Here is a 15,456-nt window from a genome sequence, read left to right as displayed (position 1 = left end):
TGTTTTGCAAGCTACACACCAAGATTAAATAAAGGTATGTAATATTGCTTCTGTGTTCTGTGATTTGATTTTTTTTTCAGCATAAAAATAAGAAAACACAGAGATGGTCAATGAAATTCTTTTATTTAGTATTGCAAAAACTGGCTTAAAATACTAAAAGGTATTTTATAATAGAACATAATACATGGGTCAATTTCATAATAGAAGCTTTAGAAATACAGTATAATACAATGTTGCTCCAAAATACAGTAAATGTCAATCATTTTAAACTTTCTGAACATTTTGGGAGTTCTTTCTATATTTGAAAACCCCAGATACCCTTAAAAATATTATAACCGTCAACCAACCTGCAATAATTATAATGTTAACATGGACAACAAATATATTTGACTAATAACACTAACATGTTTATGGTGACTGCCATTATGTCAAAAATCATCTACAGGGGGTTTATGTATTGGTGTTTTCCCATTGTATCTAAATGCTTCTCGTACAGAGTGCTGATGTAAGGTGTGACAGTATTCAGGATATGATCCAGGACTCTTAAAAGCAAACACTGCAGGACAGTGATGTGCAAAGGTCAAATACTAATAGCAAATACAAATGTTGCTGGTGAAAAATGTGTAATAAGTGCAAAACAAAGATCTACATCAAGTGACTAGAATAAACTGGCCATATTAAAACATAGGACTAAAGGAATTATAGTAAACATCTGTTTTTTTCTGCTATCCCTGGTTTAACAAGTAACTATGGAAGCACGTTTCCACCACAGAATAAGAAATAAAAAAGACAATTTATCCCACAATTCAGACTTTTTTTTTGCAGAGTTTGTATCTCACAATTCTAACTTTTTTCTTGCAATTCCAAAAAGATACAAACTTTCTGACAGAATTTTTCTCAATTTTGAGTTTACATCTCACAATTTTGACAATATTTTTTTATTCTGACCTACATTTAGCAATTTTTTTATTTTAGCCACATAATAAAAAAGGTACACATACACAACCAGTCAGAAGTTTAATGTTTTTAAAAAAAGTCTCTTCTGCTCACCATTTATTTGATCCAAAGTACAGCAAAAACAGTACAATTTTGAAATATTTTTACTATTTAAAACAACTGTTTTCTATTTGAATATATTTTAAAATGTAATTTATTGCTGTGATTTCAAAGCTGAATTTTCAGCATCATTACTCCAGTCTTCAGTGTCACATGATCCTTCAGAAATCATTTTAATATGCTGATTTGCTGTTCAAGAAACATTTTATTTTTATAAAACATTTTTATTTTTATTATTATTACTATTATTATTATCAATATTTAAAACAGTTGAGTACATTTTTTCAGGATTCTTTCATGAATAGAAAGATCCAAAGATCAGCATTTTTAAGGGGGTTGGGGTGCTGTTTTTGCTGTACTTTTAATCAAATAAATGCAGGCTTGGTGAGCAGAAGTGACTTACTGTCCAAAAACGTTTGACTGATAGTGTAAGTGTGACTTTTTAACTCACAATTTAAACTTTTCTTATCAAAATTGCAAGTTTGTACCTGTAACTGCAAGTTAAAATTCAAAATTCAATTCAATTCAATTCAATTCAATTCTCAAAATTTCACAACTTTTTTCTCAAATTTTCAAGTTTTTAACAGAATTGCAAGAAAAAAGTCAGAATTGTGAGATTTTAAAAAAGGTAAAAATAGCAGCAATAGTTTATTTATTTTTTTATCTTGTGGCAGAAACAAGCTTCCATATGTAACTCAAAAAAAAGCAAAAAAAACAAAAACAACAAAAAATAAAAAAAGAGTTTTGGGTGTTGCAAGGTGAAATTAATCTCATTGAGGCAATTCGCTTTGGTCAATTTATAAAACTCCTATAAAGAGCTGAAGTGACTTATTTGGAAAATCTTCAAAGGCACCGGCCTTATTTAACTTATTTAACTCTGTCTGAATACACAAACAAGGCCTCTCCGGCATAGTTCAGGATGATGCTTATGAGAGAAACAAAAACAATACAACATTTAGTTTAATATTTCACTTCATTCTGTAAGTTAATAGATACCTTAGTCTTAAAGGGATAGTTCACCCAAAAATAAAAATTCTGTCATTAATTACTTGTTCCAAACCCGTAAGACTTTCGTTCATTTTCACAACACAAATTAAGATATTTTTGATGACATCCAAGAGCTTTCTGACCCTGCACTAAAGGGGTCATCGGATGCAAACTTCACTTTTTCATGTTGTTTATACATTAATGTGTGTTGGCAGTGTATGTACAAATCTACCCTATAATGATAAAAATCCATGCAGTGTTTTTTAATTAATCTGTAAAAATAATATCTCCTTTTTGAAATCGAGCCGTTCTCAGACCGACAGAGGCCGCTCCCACAATAGTTGATTGACATGGGCATCTTACCTCAGATCAGCTGTAACAGTCCCGTAACTTGATTCTACAATTTCAGAGGGTCAGAAAGCTCTCCGATTTCATCAAAAATATCTGAATTTGTGTTTGATGAGGGTAAGTACTTAATAACAGAATTTTCATTTTTGGGTGAACTATCCCTTTAAAATTTTAGGATGAACTGTTCTGTACTCACCAGCACAAAGTCATGGGGCTGAGCACAGTGTTGAATGTGGAAAGGAAAAGGGAAAGACCTGATGCCAGTATCTGCATGCAAGGAGAGAACAGAGAATCATTGCACTGTTTATATTTACATTTTTATTGCAAGCGATGTGAAACCTGCCTTTTCGCTCTAACAGTTCTGACTGGACACACTAGATAAATAGAGACACTCAACAAAGGATAATTGTGGTTGAAAATATACTTTTCAGAGCTCTGTCTCACCTTGGCCAGGAAGAACCAGATGCCACAGTGCTCCTGAGACAGACTGCCCTTCAATTTCACGGTTGCCAACATCAAACAAAAGCTGAATATGGCACTATGAAATGAAATTTGTAAATGTCCATTAAATCATGCTAGCTTTCATGCATTATGTTTATGATTTCCACTGAATGTTTGTCTCACCTGCCCAAGCAGCCAGTATGGAAACTGTATGTAGTCAGGAGAGGGAAATCTAAGGCACCGGATAGATCACCTAGGACAAGTGCATGTGTAAAAATGATTATTAATATAGAAAATTAAAAGCTGTAGAGAAAAATAGCATGGTAACATAAAATGCATTTTATTACCTGTTGTGTATGCAAGAGAGGCAAGTAACAATGAACTAAAAAAGGAGTGTAAAATTAACTTGGGTTGAAAAATTATATGCAATATACTATATCTCTGAGGGTGCATATATAGGATGACATTAAGTTTACCTGGTCACATAGTTGATGAACTGCTCTTCAAGATCACTGTAATATTAAACATTGTAAAGGACATTTATTATGAGACTTTTTCATATTATGAGCATCTACTTACAATATAAGAAATAACAATACACATACACAACGTCTAAAAGTTTAGGCTCAGTATGTTTTTTTTTAAAGAAATGAATGCTCTGTTTAGTAAAGATGTCAAAAGTGACATTAAAGATTTTTATAAAGTATAAATATTAAGTATACAAAATATCACAATCCACAAAACTGTTTTCCACATTGATAATAATCATAAATGTTTCTTAAGCAGAAAAGCAGCATATTAGAATGATTACTAAAGGATCATGTGACACTAAAGACTGAAGTAATGAAGCTGAAAATTCAGTATTGTGTCACAAAAATAAATTACACGTTACAATATATTCAGACAGAAATTGGTTATTTTACATTGGAATAATATTTCACAATATTATTGATTTTATTGTATTTTTGACTAATTAAAAACAGCCTAAATTCAAAGTCAAACTTTTAAAGGATAATGTATATAAAACATGAAACCACCTCAGGAGGTTTGTCTTTGTGTTCTTCTGGAATACTTTATATGCGCCTAAATTAGAAAAGAGACCAGATTAAAAACACACACAGGTAAAATGCACACTTTCATGTGGCCAAATTTAAAGTTTGTCTCTGAACATTTAATTCTGAGCCCCACAACAAATAAATTCACACTCACCAACACAAAACAGATGGATGGACGCCCATGTGTAGCCACTGGGACCAAACTGACAGATGACAAATATATAACCATAAGAGGACACATGAAATGGGGATTTTTATTGTTAGAGGAAACATAAATATTGATACAGAAAATCAGTGAACTTACCCGTGGATTGTATAACATAAGGCTGGTGGCAGATCCCAGCAACATACACACACTATAAAGAAAATTATTTTATTATTATGTAAATAATATAAATATTAATATAAATATTATTATTAAAAATATCTTTAAGTGTTTTTAATACAATATTTGTTTAAGAATCCCAATTAATATCATTGCAAAAAAAAATTTGTATTTTTTTCTAGTGCAAATATCTAAACATTTTTTGATTCGTGCATTTTTCTGAAAAACGTACCAAAATTAAATGACTTTATGGTTAAAACAAGGGAAAATATCTGCTAATGGAGCAAGAAAAATAATTGTAATTTAAACTTCTTTCTTTAATGATTGACAGCTTAATTTCGTACCCTATTAGCAGACATTTTTTCTTGATTTAAGCATAAAATAAACTTTATTTATTTATTTATTCAACTTAATATACATTTAAACCTTTTTTTTTCAGAAAACAGTGTATATATATACACACACACACACACACACACACACACACATATATTATATATATATATATATATATATATATATATATAAAATGACTATTTCTACTATGAAACAAGATTTTGTTTTTTTTTTCAGTAAAATATCTAGTAAAATACTGAGGACGAAAATCATTTTTAAACATAAAAAGCATTTAAGGGCATAAACTAACTCTTTTCAAGTCATTTTGGACATCAAGTCATCTTGCTGAAAGAAACATACCTCAATAATTTCATCCATGGCGGTTTCTAAATAATGTAAATATAAATAAAATTAGAATGGTGAAATGACTGCCATTGAGATATAATTATGATAGCTGAAATAGTATAAGAATATTATGCAAACAAACTGTTTTTATGGTTTCTAATCCTACTAAATACATTTTTAAGGAAGAAAACATGCAAATAAATAGTTTTTAGTTTATTCCCACAGAATAGCAAGTGAAATCAGACTCACCTCTCTGTGTGTTACAGTTACGATGAAAAAAGCAAAGACTTCGGAGACATTTTGTAACACGAAGAAAAAAGGAATGGGCTAAAAGACAGACATATTTCAACATAAGCAAACACAAGGTTGAACAATCAGTCCAAGCACAGGAAACACACTTAAGTTTTTGGTACTTACCAAAAGTGACAGTGCTTTGGACCCTGCATAAATGTTTCCAATAAACAAGAAGGACCCAGGAAGCTGGGAAAAAGCCGCAGATCTAAATAACAAACATGGCAAGAGTGCATTAATGAACAGATCGTAATAATACATATTAAAATGTATTATGTTTTATATAAATGCATATTTGGTTACCTGGAGAAGCCATTGATTTCAACCAAACCAAGTTTCCATGTAACCAGCAGCAATAGAGCCCCAGTGGAGGTCTGCCAACTGAAGAAAGTCAATTAATGATAACCAAAAATATTGAAATATCATGTAAATGAGAAACTGAACTTCAAACATAAACGAGTGATAAATACTTACCCCTGAAAAATGGTTGGAAATGTAAACTTTAAGATAGACAGGACATACTGTAAAGCAAAAAGCCTGTCAGCATTACTAGAATTTAACAATCAAGGACAAACAGCTACAAAACAACGTTTTTTAGAAAATGCATTATTGTACATGCAATACAAAACCAATAGTAGAAACATACTTATGCACAAGTACAAGTACAAGTACAGTAAGTTAGTTTACCTTATTTGTGAAATAGGATGCTGTGAAAAAGGTGCAGAAAACTAGAGCAAGTATCACTCGAGCAATATTCATTGGATTGGATGCATCAGTAACTTTGGTTGCACAGCTCCTCTAATACTCTTCTTTAATCTTTTGACATCTTATCTGTACTTCCTCTGTTCCTAGGCCACGCCTACTGTGACACGACGCACATTTTTAACCAATAAAAGCCTCAATAAATCAGCTCGTACAGAGCAACAAAAAATTATAATTATATACATACAAAATATATATATTATATAATTATTTATATATTATATAATTATACAATTTATTATAGAAATATATACAAAATATATATACAAAATGATTTTTTAAAACATATTTACGACGATATAAATAAAATAAAATTATTAATATACACTGAATTAAAACAAAAATAAGCAAAACGTATAATATAAACGCATAATGTAATATTTTAATTATAACCATTTATATGCTAAATTAAATAATAATTTTAAGTTTATTTTTAAAGCAATCAATTTCAAAAAAGGATAAAGAAATAAATAATAACAAAAAAAACGCTTTTGTTAAATAATAAACTTTGTAAAATAATAATTTGTAAAATAAATAATTCGCTTTGTAAAATAATAAACTTGATCAGTTTACACATTAATTATATTACAGCTATAATTGTAAAAGAGAACGCTTTGACTGTTTTTGGAGATCCCAGTCACTATAAAATAATTTCTATAACTTCTATTTGTTCGTATTTGACTTTTATTTTGAAAGCCCGTGTCGTGACGTCATAGGGGTTGTCCCACCAACCGTTGTAGGTTGTATCTCACATCTATTTTTATCTGACACATTGTCGGTAACGAATCAACTTGTCGTTTTAAACCTCGTTTTAGCGGTTTTGCTTAAAAATAGTCATACGTACTGTTACATATATAATTCAAGGCGATATTAACGAACCTTGCACGAGTTTTACTCTAGTAATCTACGCGATAAAGTGTTATAAGCGTTTCTTTCTTCGTCTGTCTGAATTTAAACCTTCTGTCAACCAACATGGACCAACTTGAAGTAACTACAAAAGAAACCAAGGTGAGATTTTCTAACAGTTTAATGTCACGTTTATAGCCGAAATATGTGGAAAGAAATACGGAAGTGGTCAAATATGAGTTGGTTTAGAACAAGGCCTGTCAACCATTATACGACAGAAGGGTGAGTAATGAGTCTAAACCTGCTTTACATGTGATGACTCAACTCTAAACTCTGAATGGAGTTACATAGTGATGAACTTTACCCAGTTACAACAATATAAGTTGTTTAATATGGTGGCAAAGTTTATAGGTGAGGTCAACTTCATCATGTGGACTTGAGTCATCATTTTGTAGGGTTAAATGGGTCGAATAATTATTGGAATATTTAAGACCAGTGTTATTTTAGTTTCGTTTTATTATAGCTTATTATAATATTTAGTAAGATTTTGAATTAGCCTGGTTTTTAGTGTTAACTTAAGGTTTTAGACATTTTGTTATGCTTTCGTCATTCTTAGTTTTTCATTAAGATGCATTGTTTAATTTATTTTTTTGTAATTTTTTTTTTTACCTTGTTTTCATTTATTTATAGTCTAGTTTTAGGAATTTTTAATATTTAAATTTAAACCTTTTTGGACTTTCAAACTGCATATATTCATGACAACCCACCAAAATAAAAGTTCGTTTTAACTTGAAATTGTGACAGAAATATATTACTTTTGTACAGTAGAATGTACTTTTCAATGTAATGATAATAAACTTTGTTGATTTAGTAATTTTTCTTCCATGTTTTATTTTTAACAAAAAATCTTTGTTGTCCAGCACTTTGCCAATAAATAAACAATTGTTACATTTTCATAAATTAATGTTTTACTTCATTATCACTGTTTTTGAAATAAATCTTTATTAATAATTAATTAAATGAATGAAACATTTAATTTGGTTCAATTATTAGAAAAAAAAAAAAAAAAAAAAAATATATATATATATATATATATATATATTTATATAGTTCATTAGAAATTATTTTTGATTATTACAATTTTATTGAACCATTAATATGATATTTATTTATTTATTTATTTTTATGTTTGTTTTTTTTTGTTTTTGTTTTTTTTTGGTCTCTTTTCATTTTTATTTCAGTTTTAGCAATTTGAATAATTACATTAAAACATTTTTTTTTTCCTGTTAGGCAACATTTCTTTTTTCATGTACTATTTATATTAATAAATCATTTTATTTGACTGTTTTAATGTGAGGCAATGCTGGGAATGGGAACATTAGCATTGAAATCAATGAATTATTTCATTGATTTTTTTTTTTTTGTTGTTGTTATTTTTATGTAATAAAAACCAAAACTGTTTGGTTACCAATATTCCTCAATGTATATTCTTTTACGTTCAACAGAAGAAAAAAAATCATGATGGTGAGTAAATAATAACAGAATTTTGATTTTTAGCACATGTGGCAGGACTTTTATTTTGCTTGTCAGCTGCTTATGGTGTTAATTGTTGGAATGAGAGCCTAACTTTCTGGTGAGTGAGTGTATCAGTTGTTCATATCTCTGTTTTGTGTTATTTTTCCAGAGCCCATGGGGCGCCCCCGTCCTGGCTCCAGCTCCCTGCTCTCTGGCTGATGTTATGAGTGAGCAACTGGCCCGACAGCTGCATGAGGAGGGCAACACTTTCCCAGAAATCCCAGAGTGAGTCTCACACACCTACATATCAAATTATTAACACTGTTACTAGTCTGAAATACTTTTATGTGTGGAAACAATAGTAATACGTGAAATAGTAACTTCAAATTTGCCTTTTTAGTTCTTATTGTCTATTTAAATTTATTTTACTCAGTCACTGTGTGTTTATCTTATCAACACATGGTCGTTTGACTATGAAATCATTAGTTTAGTATAAAGCAGTGGAGGTATTCTTGTTGTTTGAAGAAAGTTTGTCATAATTTCTGATGACGAAAACATCTTTTTTATCCATTTACCTCCTGTTATTTCAGTACCGATCTGGATCTGACCTGCAATCCTGAAGGAGACACGTCTAGTGACCTGATTCTGGCCCAGATGCTTCAGATGGAGTTTGATCGCGAGTTTGACACGCAGCTGCGCAGGGAGGAGAGGAAGTTTAATGGAGACAGCAAAGGTAAAACAAGAAATTATGTTTTCATGTATTGGGCTTTCAATATATTAAACAATTTTTCATGTTTCATGTTTTCATTTTAACAGTAAGTCTTAGTTGTGCAGCACTTTGTTTGCAAAAAATTTTTTTTATTTCATTTTAAATGATTAATTGTTATTGTTTTATTCTTTCATTTCATTACCACTGTTTTTGCTAATAAATATGTATAAATATTTAATGAAATAAAATGAAACATTATTAGAAAAAATGTAATAAATTATTAAAATGTTAGTTTTTTTTTAATTAAATTGATTAGACATGCATTGTGGTTATTAACATTTATTAAACCATTAAAATGGTAAATGGACAAGTTGGGAAAATAAAGCAAATTTAATAGGACCCTAAAATTTTTTTTTTTTTTTGTGTACTTTAAAAAGTTAAATGACACCAGAGAAATTGGGGGAAAAAACAGAATCCCAAAAAATGTAAATGAAAAAAAAATATATATATATATATATATATATATATAAAATATAATATATATATAAAAAAAAATCTTTTCTGCTCACCAAGCCTCCAAAGTACAGCAAAAACAGTAAAGTTTTTCATTATTTTTACTAACTTTATTAACTGTTTTCTGTTTGAATATATTTTTATAATGTAATTTTTTCTCTGTTATTTTAAAACTGAATTTTAAACATCATTATTCCAGTCACATAATTCCTCAGAAATCATTCTAATATTCTGCTCAAAAACATTATTATTATTATTATAATTATCATTATTATTATTATGTTGAGTATTCTTTTTCAGGTTTCTTTGATGAAAACAAAGTTCAAAAGAACAGCATTTATCTGAAATAGAAATATTTTGTAACATTATAAATGTATTTATCATCACTTTTGATCAATTTAAAGCATCCTTGCTAAATAAAAGTATTAATTTCAGCATATTAGAATGATTTCTGAAGGATCATGTGACACTGAAGACTGGAGTAATTGAAAATTTAGCTTTGATCACAGGAATATATTACATTTTAAAACCATATCAGATAGAATGCAGTTATTTTAAATAGTAAAAATATTTCAAAATTGTACTGTTTTTACTGTACTTTGGATCAAATAAATGCAGGCTTGGTGAGCAAAAGAGACTTTAATTATATTAATTTCATTTCCAGTTTCCATATCCTTTGAGAACTACCGCATGGTTCATCCGTACGAGGACAGCGACAGCTCTGAAGATGAGGTTGATTGGCAAGACACTCGCCATGATCCCTACAGACCTGGTGAGCTTGTTTATCTACACATTAAATCATATTTTTGTGTTTTTTGCAGTCCATATTTTCTGTTTACCTGACTGCGTTTAATTTGGCACTCAGACAAACCAACCACAACCCCTAAAAAGGGATTTGTCGGAAAGGGCAAGAACATCACCACCAAACACGATGAGGACGTCTGTGGACGGAAGAACACAGCACGCATGGACAATGTGAGGCTTATTCATGCTTTATTCAAAATTACATCATGAATTGTTCTCACACTTCTAATCATCTTGATCTCTGAATGAATCTACGCAGTTTGCTCCTGAAGTGCAGGTGGGAGACGGGATCGGCATGGACCTGAAGCTCTCCAACCATGTGTACAACGCTCTGAAACGCCACTGCCACACCGAGCAGCGCCGTAGCGCTCGACTCCATGAGAAGAAGGAGCACTCTACTGCTGTGAGTAGTTTTACCTTTTAGGAGCCCAACCCATTCTTTCTTTCTTTCTTTCTTTCTTTCTTTCATTCTTTTCTTTTTGTTTTATTTTATTTTAGGGTTTCCGACTTAATTAAATGCAATGCAAAAGAACCCAACCCATATTTTATTTATAATTTTATTTTATTTTATTAGCTTAATTTTGTTTGTTTTATTGTAGGGGCTTTCAGACTTATCAAACTTTAGAAGAAATGTAAAGAGCCCAACACATGTTATTTATTATTTATTCTAAAATTATTATTTGTTATTTTTATTTATTTTTGTTTTAGTTTATTTATCGTACAGGTTTTCAGTCATCGAACTTTAGAGGAAATGTAAAGAGCCCAACCCATGTTTTAAACTTATTATTAGAAATATTATTTATTTTTATTTTTATTTAATTTTTTTACATTTTGTTTCATTTCAATTCTTGTTTTATTTTTATTTTAGGGATTTTTAAATCAACAAATATATAATGTAAAGGGCCCAACCCTTTTTTTAATTAGTTTGTTTTATTTTTATTTCATTTTTTTAAAATTTTGTTTTATTTTTATTTTAGTTTATTTTATCGTACGGGTTTTCATAGTCATCAAACTTTCAAAGAAGTGTAAAGAGCCCAACCCCTGTTTTAAATATTATTTATTTTTTTCATTTTTTTAAATTTTATTTTTATTCTTGTTTATTTTTATTTTAGGGATTTTTTTTTTAATGTAATGTAAAGGACCCAACCCATTTTTAATTAGTTTGTTTTATTTTTATTTTTATTTTTTTTTACATTTTGTTTTATATTTAGTTTATTTTATCATGTGGGTTCAAACCCATGCCCAAAAAAACCCAACCCATGTTTTTATTATTTTGTTTTAATTGTATCTTTATATATTTTTGATTTTTAGAATCAACAAAGAAATATAATGTTTTATAATATAATATTTTTATTTTTTGTTTATTTTAGTTAATGTTATTTTTTTTATTTAGAAAATATTTTGTTTTATTTCCTCTTCATTGGATTTTTATTTTAGTAATTTTTAAAAAATTATATTATTTTATTTTGTTTTATTTCTATTTAATTGTAATTTAATTTTTTTTATTTTATGGGTTTTGTGACTCAACAAACTAGAAGAAATTAAATGTATCCACGTGTATGTTGTGATTGTAGATTTAATGTCTTTTTTTACTCAGGAACAAGCTGTGGACCCCAGGACCAGACTGCTCATGTACAAAATGGTGAATGCTGGGATACTGGAGAGCATCAATGGCTGCATCAGCACAGGAAAAGAGTCTGTAGTTTTCCATGCTAATGGAGGGAGGTGCGTGCTTTGCATTGTGTGTGCAGCTCACTAAAGTCTTACAATTGACGCAAAGTGTGCATTTATAAAGCAGTGTTCATATCAATGTGTCTCGTGCAGCTTTGAAGAGAAGATTGTTCCTGAAGAGTGTGTCCTCAAGGTGTTCAAAACCACCCTGAATGAGTTTAAAAACCGGGACAAATACATCAAAGACGACTACCGCTTCAAAGACCGCTTCAGCAAGCTGAATCCTCGCAAAATCATCCGTCTGTGGGCTGAAAAAGAGATGCACAACCTCACCAGGTGATAAACAAGTGTAACACATGTGACTGTGATTGAATGCATTACAACAACACTACAACATAATATTGTTTAATCCATTTTTTTCATCCTTGTGCACATAAATGTTTATGTAGAATAAAGAAAGCCGGAATCCCGTGTCCGGAGGTGGTGATTTTAAAGAAGCATATCCTCGTGATGTCATTTATTGGAAAGGACCACGTTCCTGCACCAAAAATAAAGGATGCCATTCTGAGTTCTGAGGATATGAAGAAAGCATACTACCAAGTGCTAAACGTGAGTGAACTGAAAAACTAGAATAATCATGAGTTTGCTATTGTTAAATGGGTATTGGATAACAAAAATAAGAAATGTGACCATGGACCACAAACCAGTGATAACGGTTGATTTTTTTTGTTTTGGTTTTTTTTTAAATCAGCTGAAAGCTGAATAAATAGGCTTTCAACTGGTTTGTTAGGATAGGACAATATTTGATTGAGATGCAGCTATTTGAAAATCTGTAATCTGAGGGTCAAAAAATTTAAATAATAAGAAAATTGCCTTTAAAGTTGTCTAAATGAAGTTCTTAGCAATGCATATTGCTAATCAAAAATTTAGTTTTGATATATTTATGGTAGGAAATATACAAAATATCTTCATGGAACATAATCTTTACATAATATCCTGATGATTTTTGCCATAAAAGAAAGATTGATCATTTTGACACATACAATGTATTTTTGCCTATTGCTACAAATATACCCGTGCTACTTAAGACTGGTTTTGTGGTCCAGGGTCATAAATTATATTTTGCATACTTTAATTTGGAAATACAGAAATTTTGGAACGTTTCCTGGATTTTTTTTTTTTTTTCTGAAAATTCTACCATTTTCACCTTTAATTTGAATAAACAGAAACATTATTGTGTTTTTTTTTTATTTTATCACAATGCTGAATTGTTGTTTAATTAATAGTACAATTAAAGAAATTATGTGCAATATAATGACTTATTTCTGTTTCAATTTGGGGGGGTGAAATTGAACTTATATTTTTGATATTTATAATATTTGTTCTTAATATTCACTCCTTAATTTCCGTCTCACAGATGATGCAGCGTCTGTATCAAGACTGTAACCTGGTTCATGCGGATTTGAGTGAATACAACATGCTCTGGCATGACGGACAGGTTTGTTTTAAACATTATTAGTCCAAACATTATTAGTAGCACATTTTTATACAGTCTCTTATCCTTACAAGTCTCCTATGCTCACTTGAGCTGCATTTATCTGATTAAAAATGCAATAAAAACAGAAAAATTTTGATATATTATTACAAATTAAAATAACTAATTTCTATTTGAAAATGTTTTAAAATGTAATTTATTTCTGTGATGCAAAGCTGAATTTACAGCATCATTACTGCAGTCTTCAGTGTCACATGATCGTTCAGAAATCATTCTGATATACTGATTTGCTGCTCCAGAAACATGATTATCAATGTTAAAAAGAGTTGTGCTGCTTCATATTTTTGTGGATACTGAGATACTTTTTTTTTAAATGAATAAACGTCCAAAATAATTAAAATAGACGCATGATAAATGAATTTACTGTCTCTTTTGATCAGTTTAATGCATCTTTATTGAATACGTTTATTTTTTTTTTATCTTACTAACCCCATGACACTTTCAAGTTATTAGGTAATTAATTAATTAATTAATTAATTAATTTGTTTCTTTTTTCCCATGAAGGTGTGGTTCATTGACGTGAGTCAGTCTATAGAGCCCACTCACCCTCACGGTCTGGAGTTCTTGTTCAGGGACTGCAGGAATGTGGCCACAGTAAGTGTACAAAGTATCTTTTGGTCAATAAAGAACTCTAAAACAAGGTTGTGATCATTAATTATGCTATTTTCTTCTTTCCAGTTTTTCCAGAAAGCTGGTGTCACTGAAGCCCTCAATGTATTTGAGCTGTTCAACACCGTGTCTGGACTGCAAATCACCAGCGATAATGAGGCTGATTTCTTAGCCCAGGTCTGGACTTCAGATGTTTATAATAAAGACCCAACACATTTTCAAAACTTGGTTGTTAAAAAACAATTGTGTTGAATATGTTTACAGATTGAAGCCCTGGAGAAAAGAAACGAAGATCATGTGCAGAAACCCAGCAAGAAGATCTTCATGGACACCAGTGAAGACAGCCCACCTCAATTAAACACTGATGATGATTAACACAAGCACAACAGTCATTTGCAAAAATAAAGGAGAGAAAATCCCTCCGTTCACAAATAAGCTGTGGAATGGGACGAACGCCCATGTCCATGCGACACGCTCGCGCCATCCCTCTGCTGTTAACGCGTTTGCTCGGTGTTGAAAGTGACACGCCGTCATTTGAGACATCAAGCATAACCTGTCATTTTTTTAACAGACAGTTTTGGAAGATGGTCAGAAACAAAAACCAAAAAAAAAAAAAGCAACTATAGAGACACATGTAATGTTATAGAATTGTGTGGTTTTAAAATGTGTCTCTTTTCACAATAAGAGCAAGCAGAGAATAAAGATCTTCTGAGGATCTCTGAATGCTCTGAATTTGTGTTGATTTGAGCTTTAGTAATAAGCAGAACTCTGGATATCGATCCAATCTGTTCATCGTAAAATAAAATGACAGCCTGGGGTTTTATGTGAAACCATTTTACTGCTAAACTGACTATTGCTGTATAATTGTGGTCTGAGATCTTTTGTAAAATCAGGTGAAGATAAAATAAACTCTTGAAAGGCAAGCTTTGAGTTCTTCTTTCTTGACCTGATTGTTCTTTAGTTGAGAATATGCTAGCACTAAATACAGTTTAAATGAATAGTTCATCCAAAAATGAGAATTCTTTAGAACTTTATTTTTCCTTCAGGCCATGCAAGATTCATCAGAACAGATTTGGAGAAATGTAGCATTGTATCACTTGTTCACCTTAAAAAACCTTAACGTTAATTTATCTTAGGTAACTGCGAGGCAAAGGTTCTTTTATTTTTTTTTTACATAATGTACTAAAATAACTCAAACTGAAACTGAAATAAAAAATAAACCTATATAAGTGTAAAAAACTAAGGGTGAAAAACAACAAAAATGAGCAGAAATTGTTAGTATCTAAAT

At 30.3% G+C, this 15,456-nt stretch overlaps 2 protein-coding genes across 2 annotated transcripts; one reads left to right on the top strand and one right to left on the bottom strand.

The window, feature by feature from the left end:
- On the bottom strand, positions 1-6,023 carry LOC127155723 (transmembrane protein 241). The gene is made up of 15 exons (XM_051098147.1): positions 5,872-6,023; positions 5,659-5,705; positions 5,488-5,565; positions 5,311-5,392; positions 5,143-5,220; positions 4,909-4,934; positions 4,192-4,243; positions 4,042-4,090; positions 3,870-3,915; positions 3,309-3,344; positions 3,180-3,214; positions 3,016-3,085; positions 2,836-2,929; positions 2,588-2,658; positions 1-1,981 (listed from the first exon to the last, which is right to left on the bottom strand). The coding sequence occupies exons 1-15, from the start codon at positions 5,941-5,943 to the stop codon at positions 1,924-1,926; spliced, it is 894 nt and encodes a 297-aa protein (XP_050954104.1). The 5' UTR covers positions 5,944-6,023; the 3' UTR covers positions 1-1,923.
- A 638-nt stretch (positions 6,024-6,661) lies between these two features.
- On the top strand, positions 6,662-15,086 carry riok3 (RIO kinase 3 (yeast)). The gene is made up of 13 exons (XM_051098141.1): positions 6,662-6,954; positions 8,477-8,592; positions 8,898-9,040; positions 10,194-10,301; positions 10,395-10,504; positions 10,593-10,736; positions 11,931-12,058; positions 12,158-12,340; positions 12,454-12,613; positions 13,422-13,502; positions 14,064-14,153; positions 14,238-14,345; positions 14,433-15,086. Exons 1-13 carry the CDS (start codon positions 6,919-6,921, stop codon positions 14,541-14,543), a joined length of 1,518 nt encoding a protein of 505 aa, XP_050954098.1. The 5' UTR covers positions 6,662-6,918; the 3' UTR covers positions 14,544-15,086.
- The last annotated feature ends 370 nt before the right edge of the window (positions 15,087-15,456 follow it).

Source organism: Labeo rohita, chromosome 24 (genome assembly GCF_022985175.1).
Source record: "Labeo rohita strain BAU-BD-2019 chromosome 24, IGBB_LRoh.1.0, whole genome shotgun sequence".
NCBI classification, from domain to species: domain Eukaryota; kingdom Metazoa; phylum Chordata; class Actinopteri; order Cypriniformes; family Cyprinidae; genus Labeo; species Labeo rohita.
This window is presented reverse-complemented; position numbering and strand designations above follow the sequence as displayed.

Coding starts and splice junctions, on each gene's coding strand:
- LOC127155723 (XM_051098147.1), bottom strand. CDS start 5,943: ATGAATATTGCTCGAGTGATACTTGCTCTAGTTTTCTGCACCTTTTTC. Junction 5,706..5,871: donor CATCCTATTTCACAAATAAG/GTAAACTAACTT, acceptor TTTGCTTTACAG/TATGTCCTGTCTATCTTAAA. Junction 2,930..3,015: donor CATACTGGCTGCTTGGGCAG/GTGAGACAAACA, acceptor TTCATTTCATAG/TGCCATATTCAGCTTTTGTT.
- riok3 (XM_051098141.1), top strand. CDS start 6,919: ATGGACCAACTTGAAGTAACTACAAAAGAAACCAAG. Junction 9,041..10,193: donor GTTTAATGGAGACAGCAAAG/GTAAAACAAGAA, acceptor TTTCATTTCCAG/TTTCCATATCCTTTGAGAAC. Junction 14,154..14,237: donor ACTGCAGGAATGTGGCCACA/GTAAGTGTACAA, acceptor TCTTCTTTCCAG/TTTTTCCAGAAAGCTGGTGT.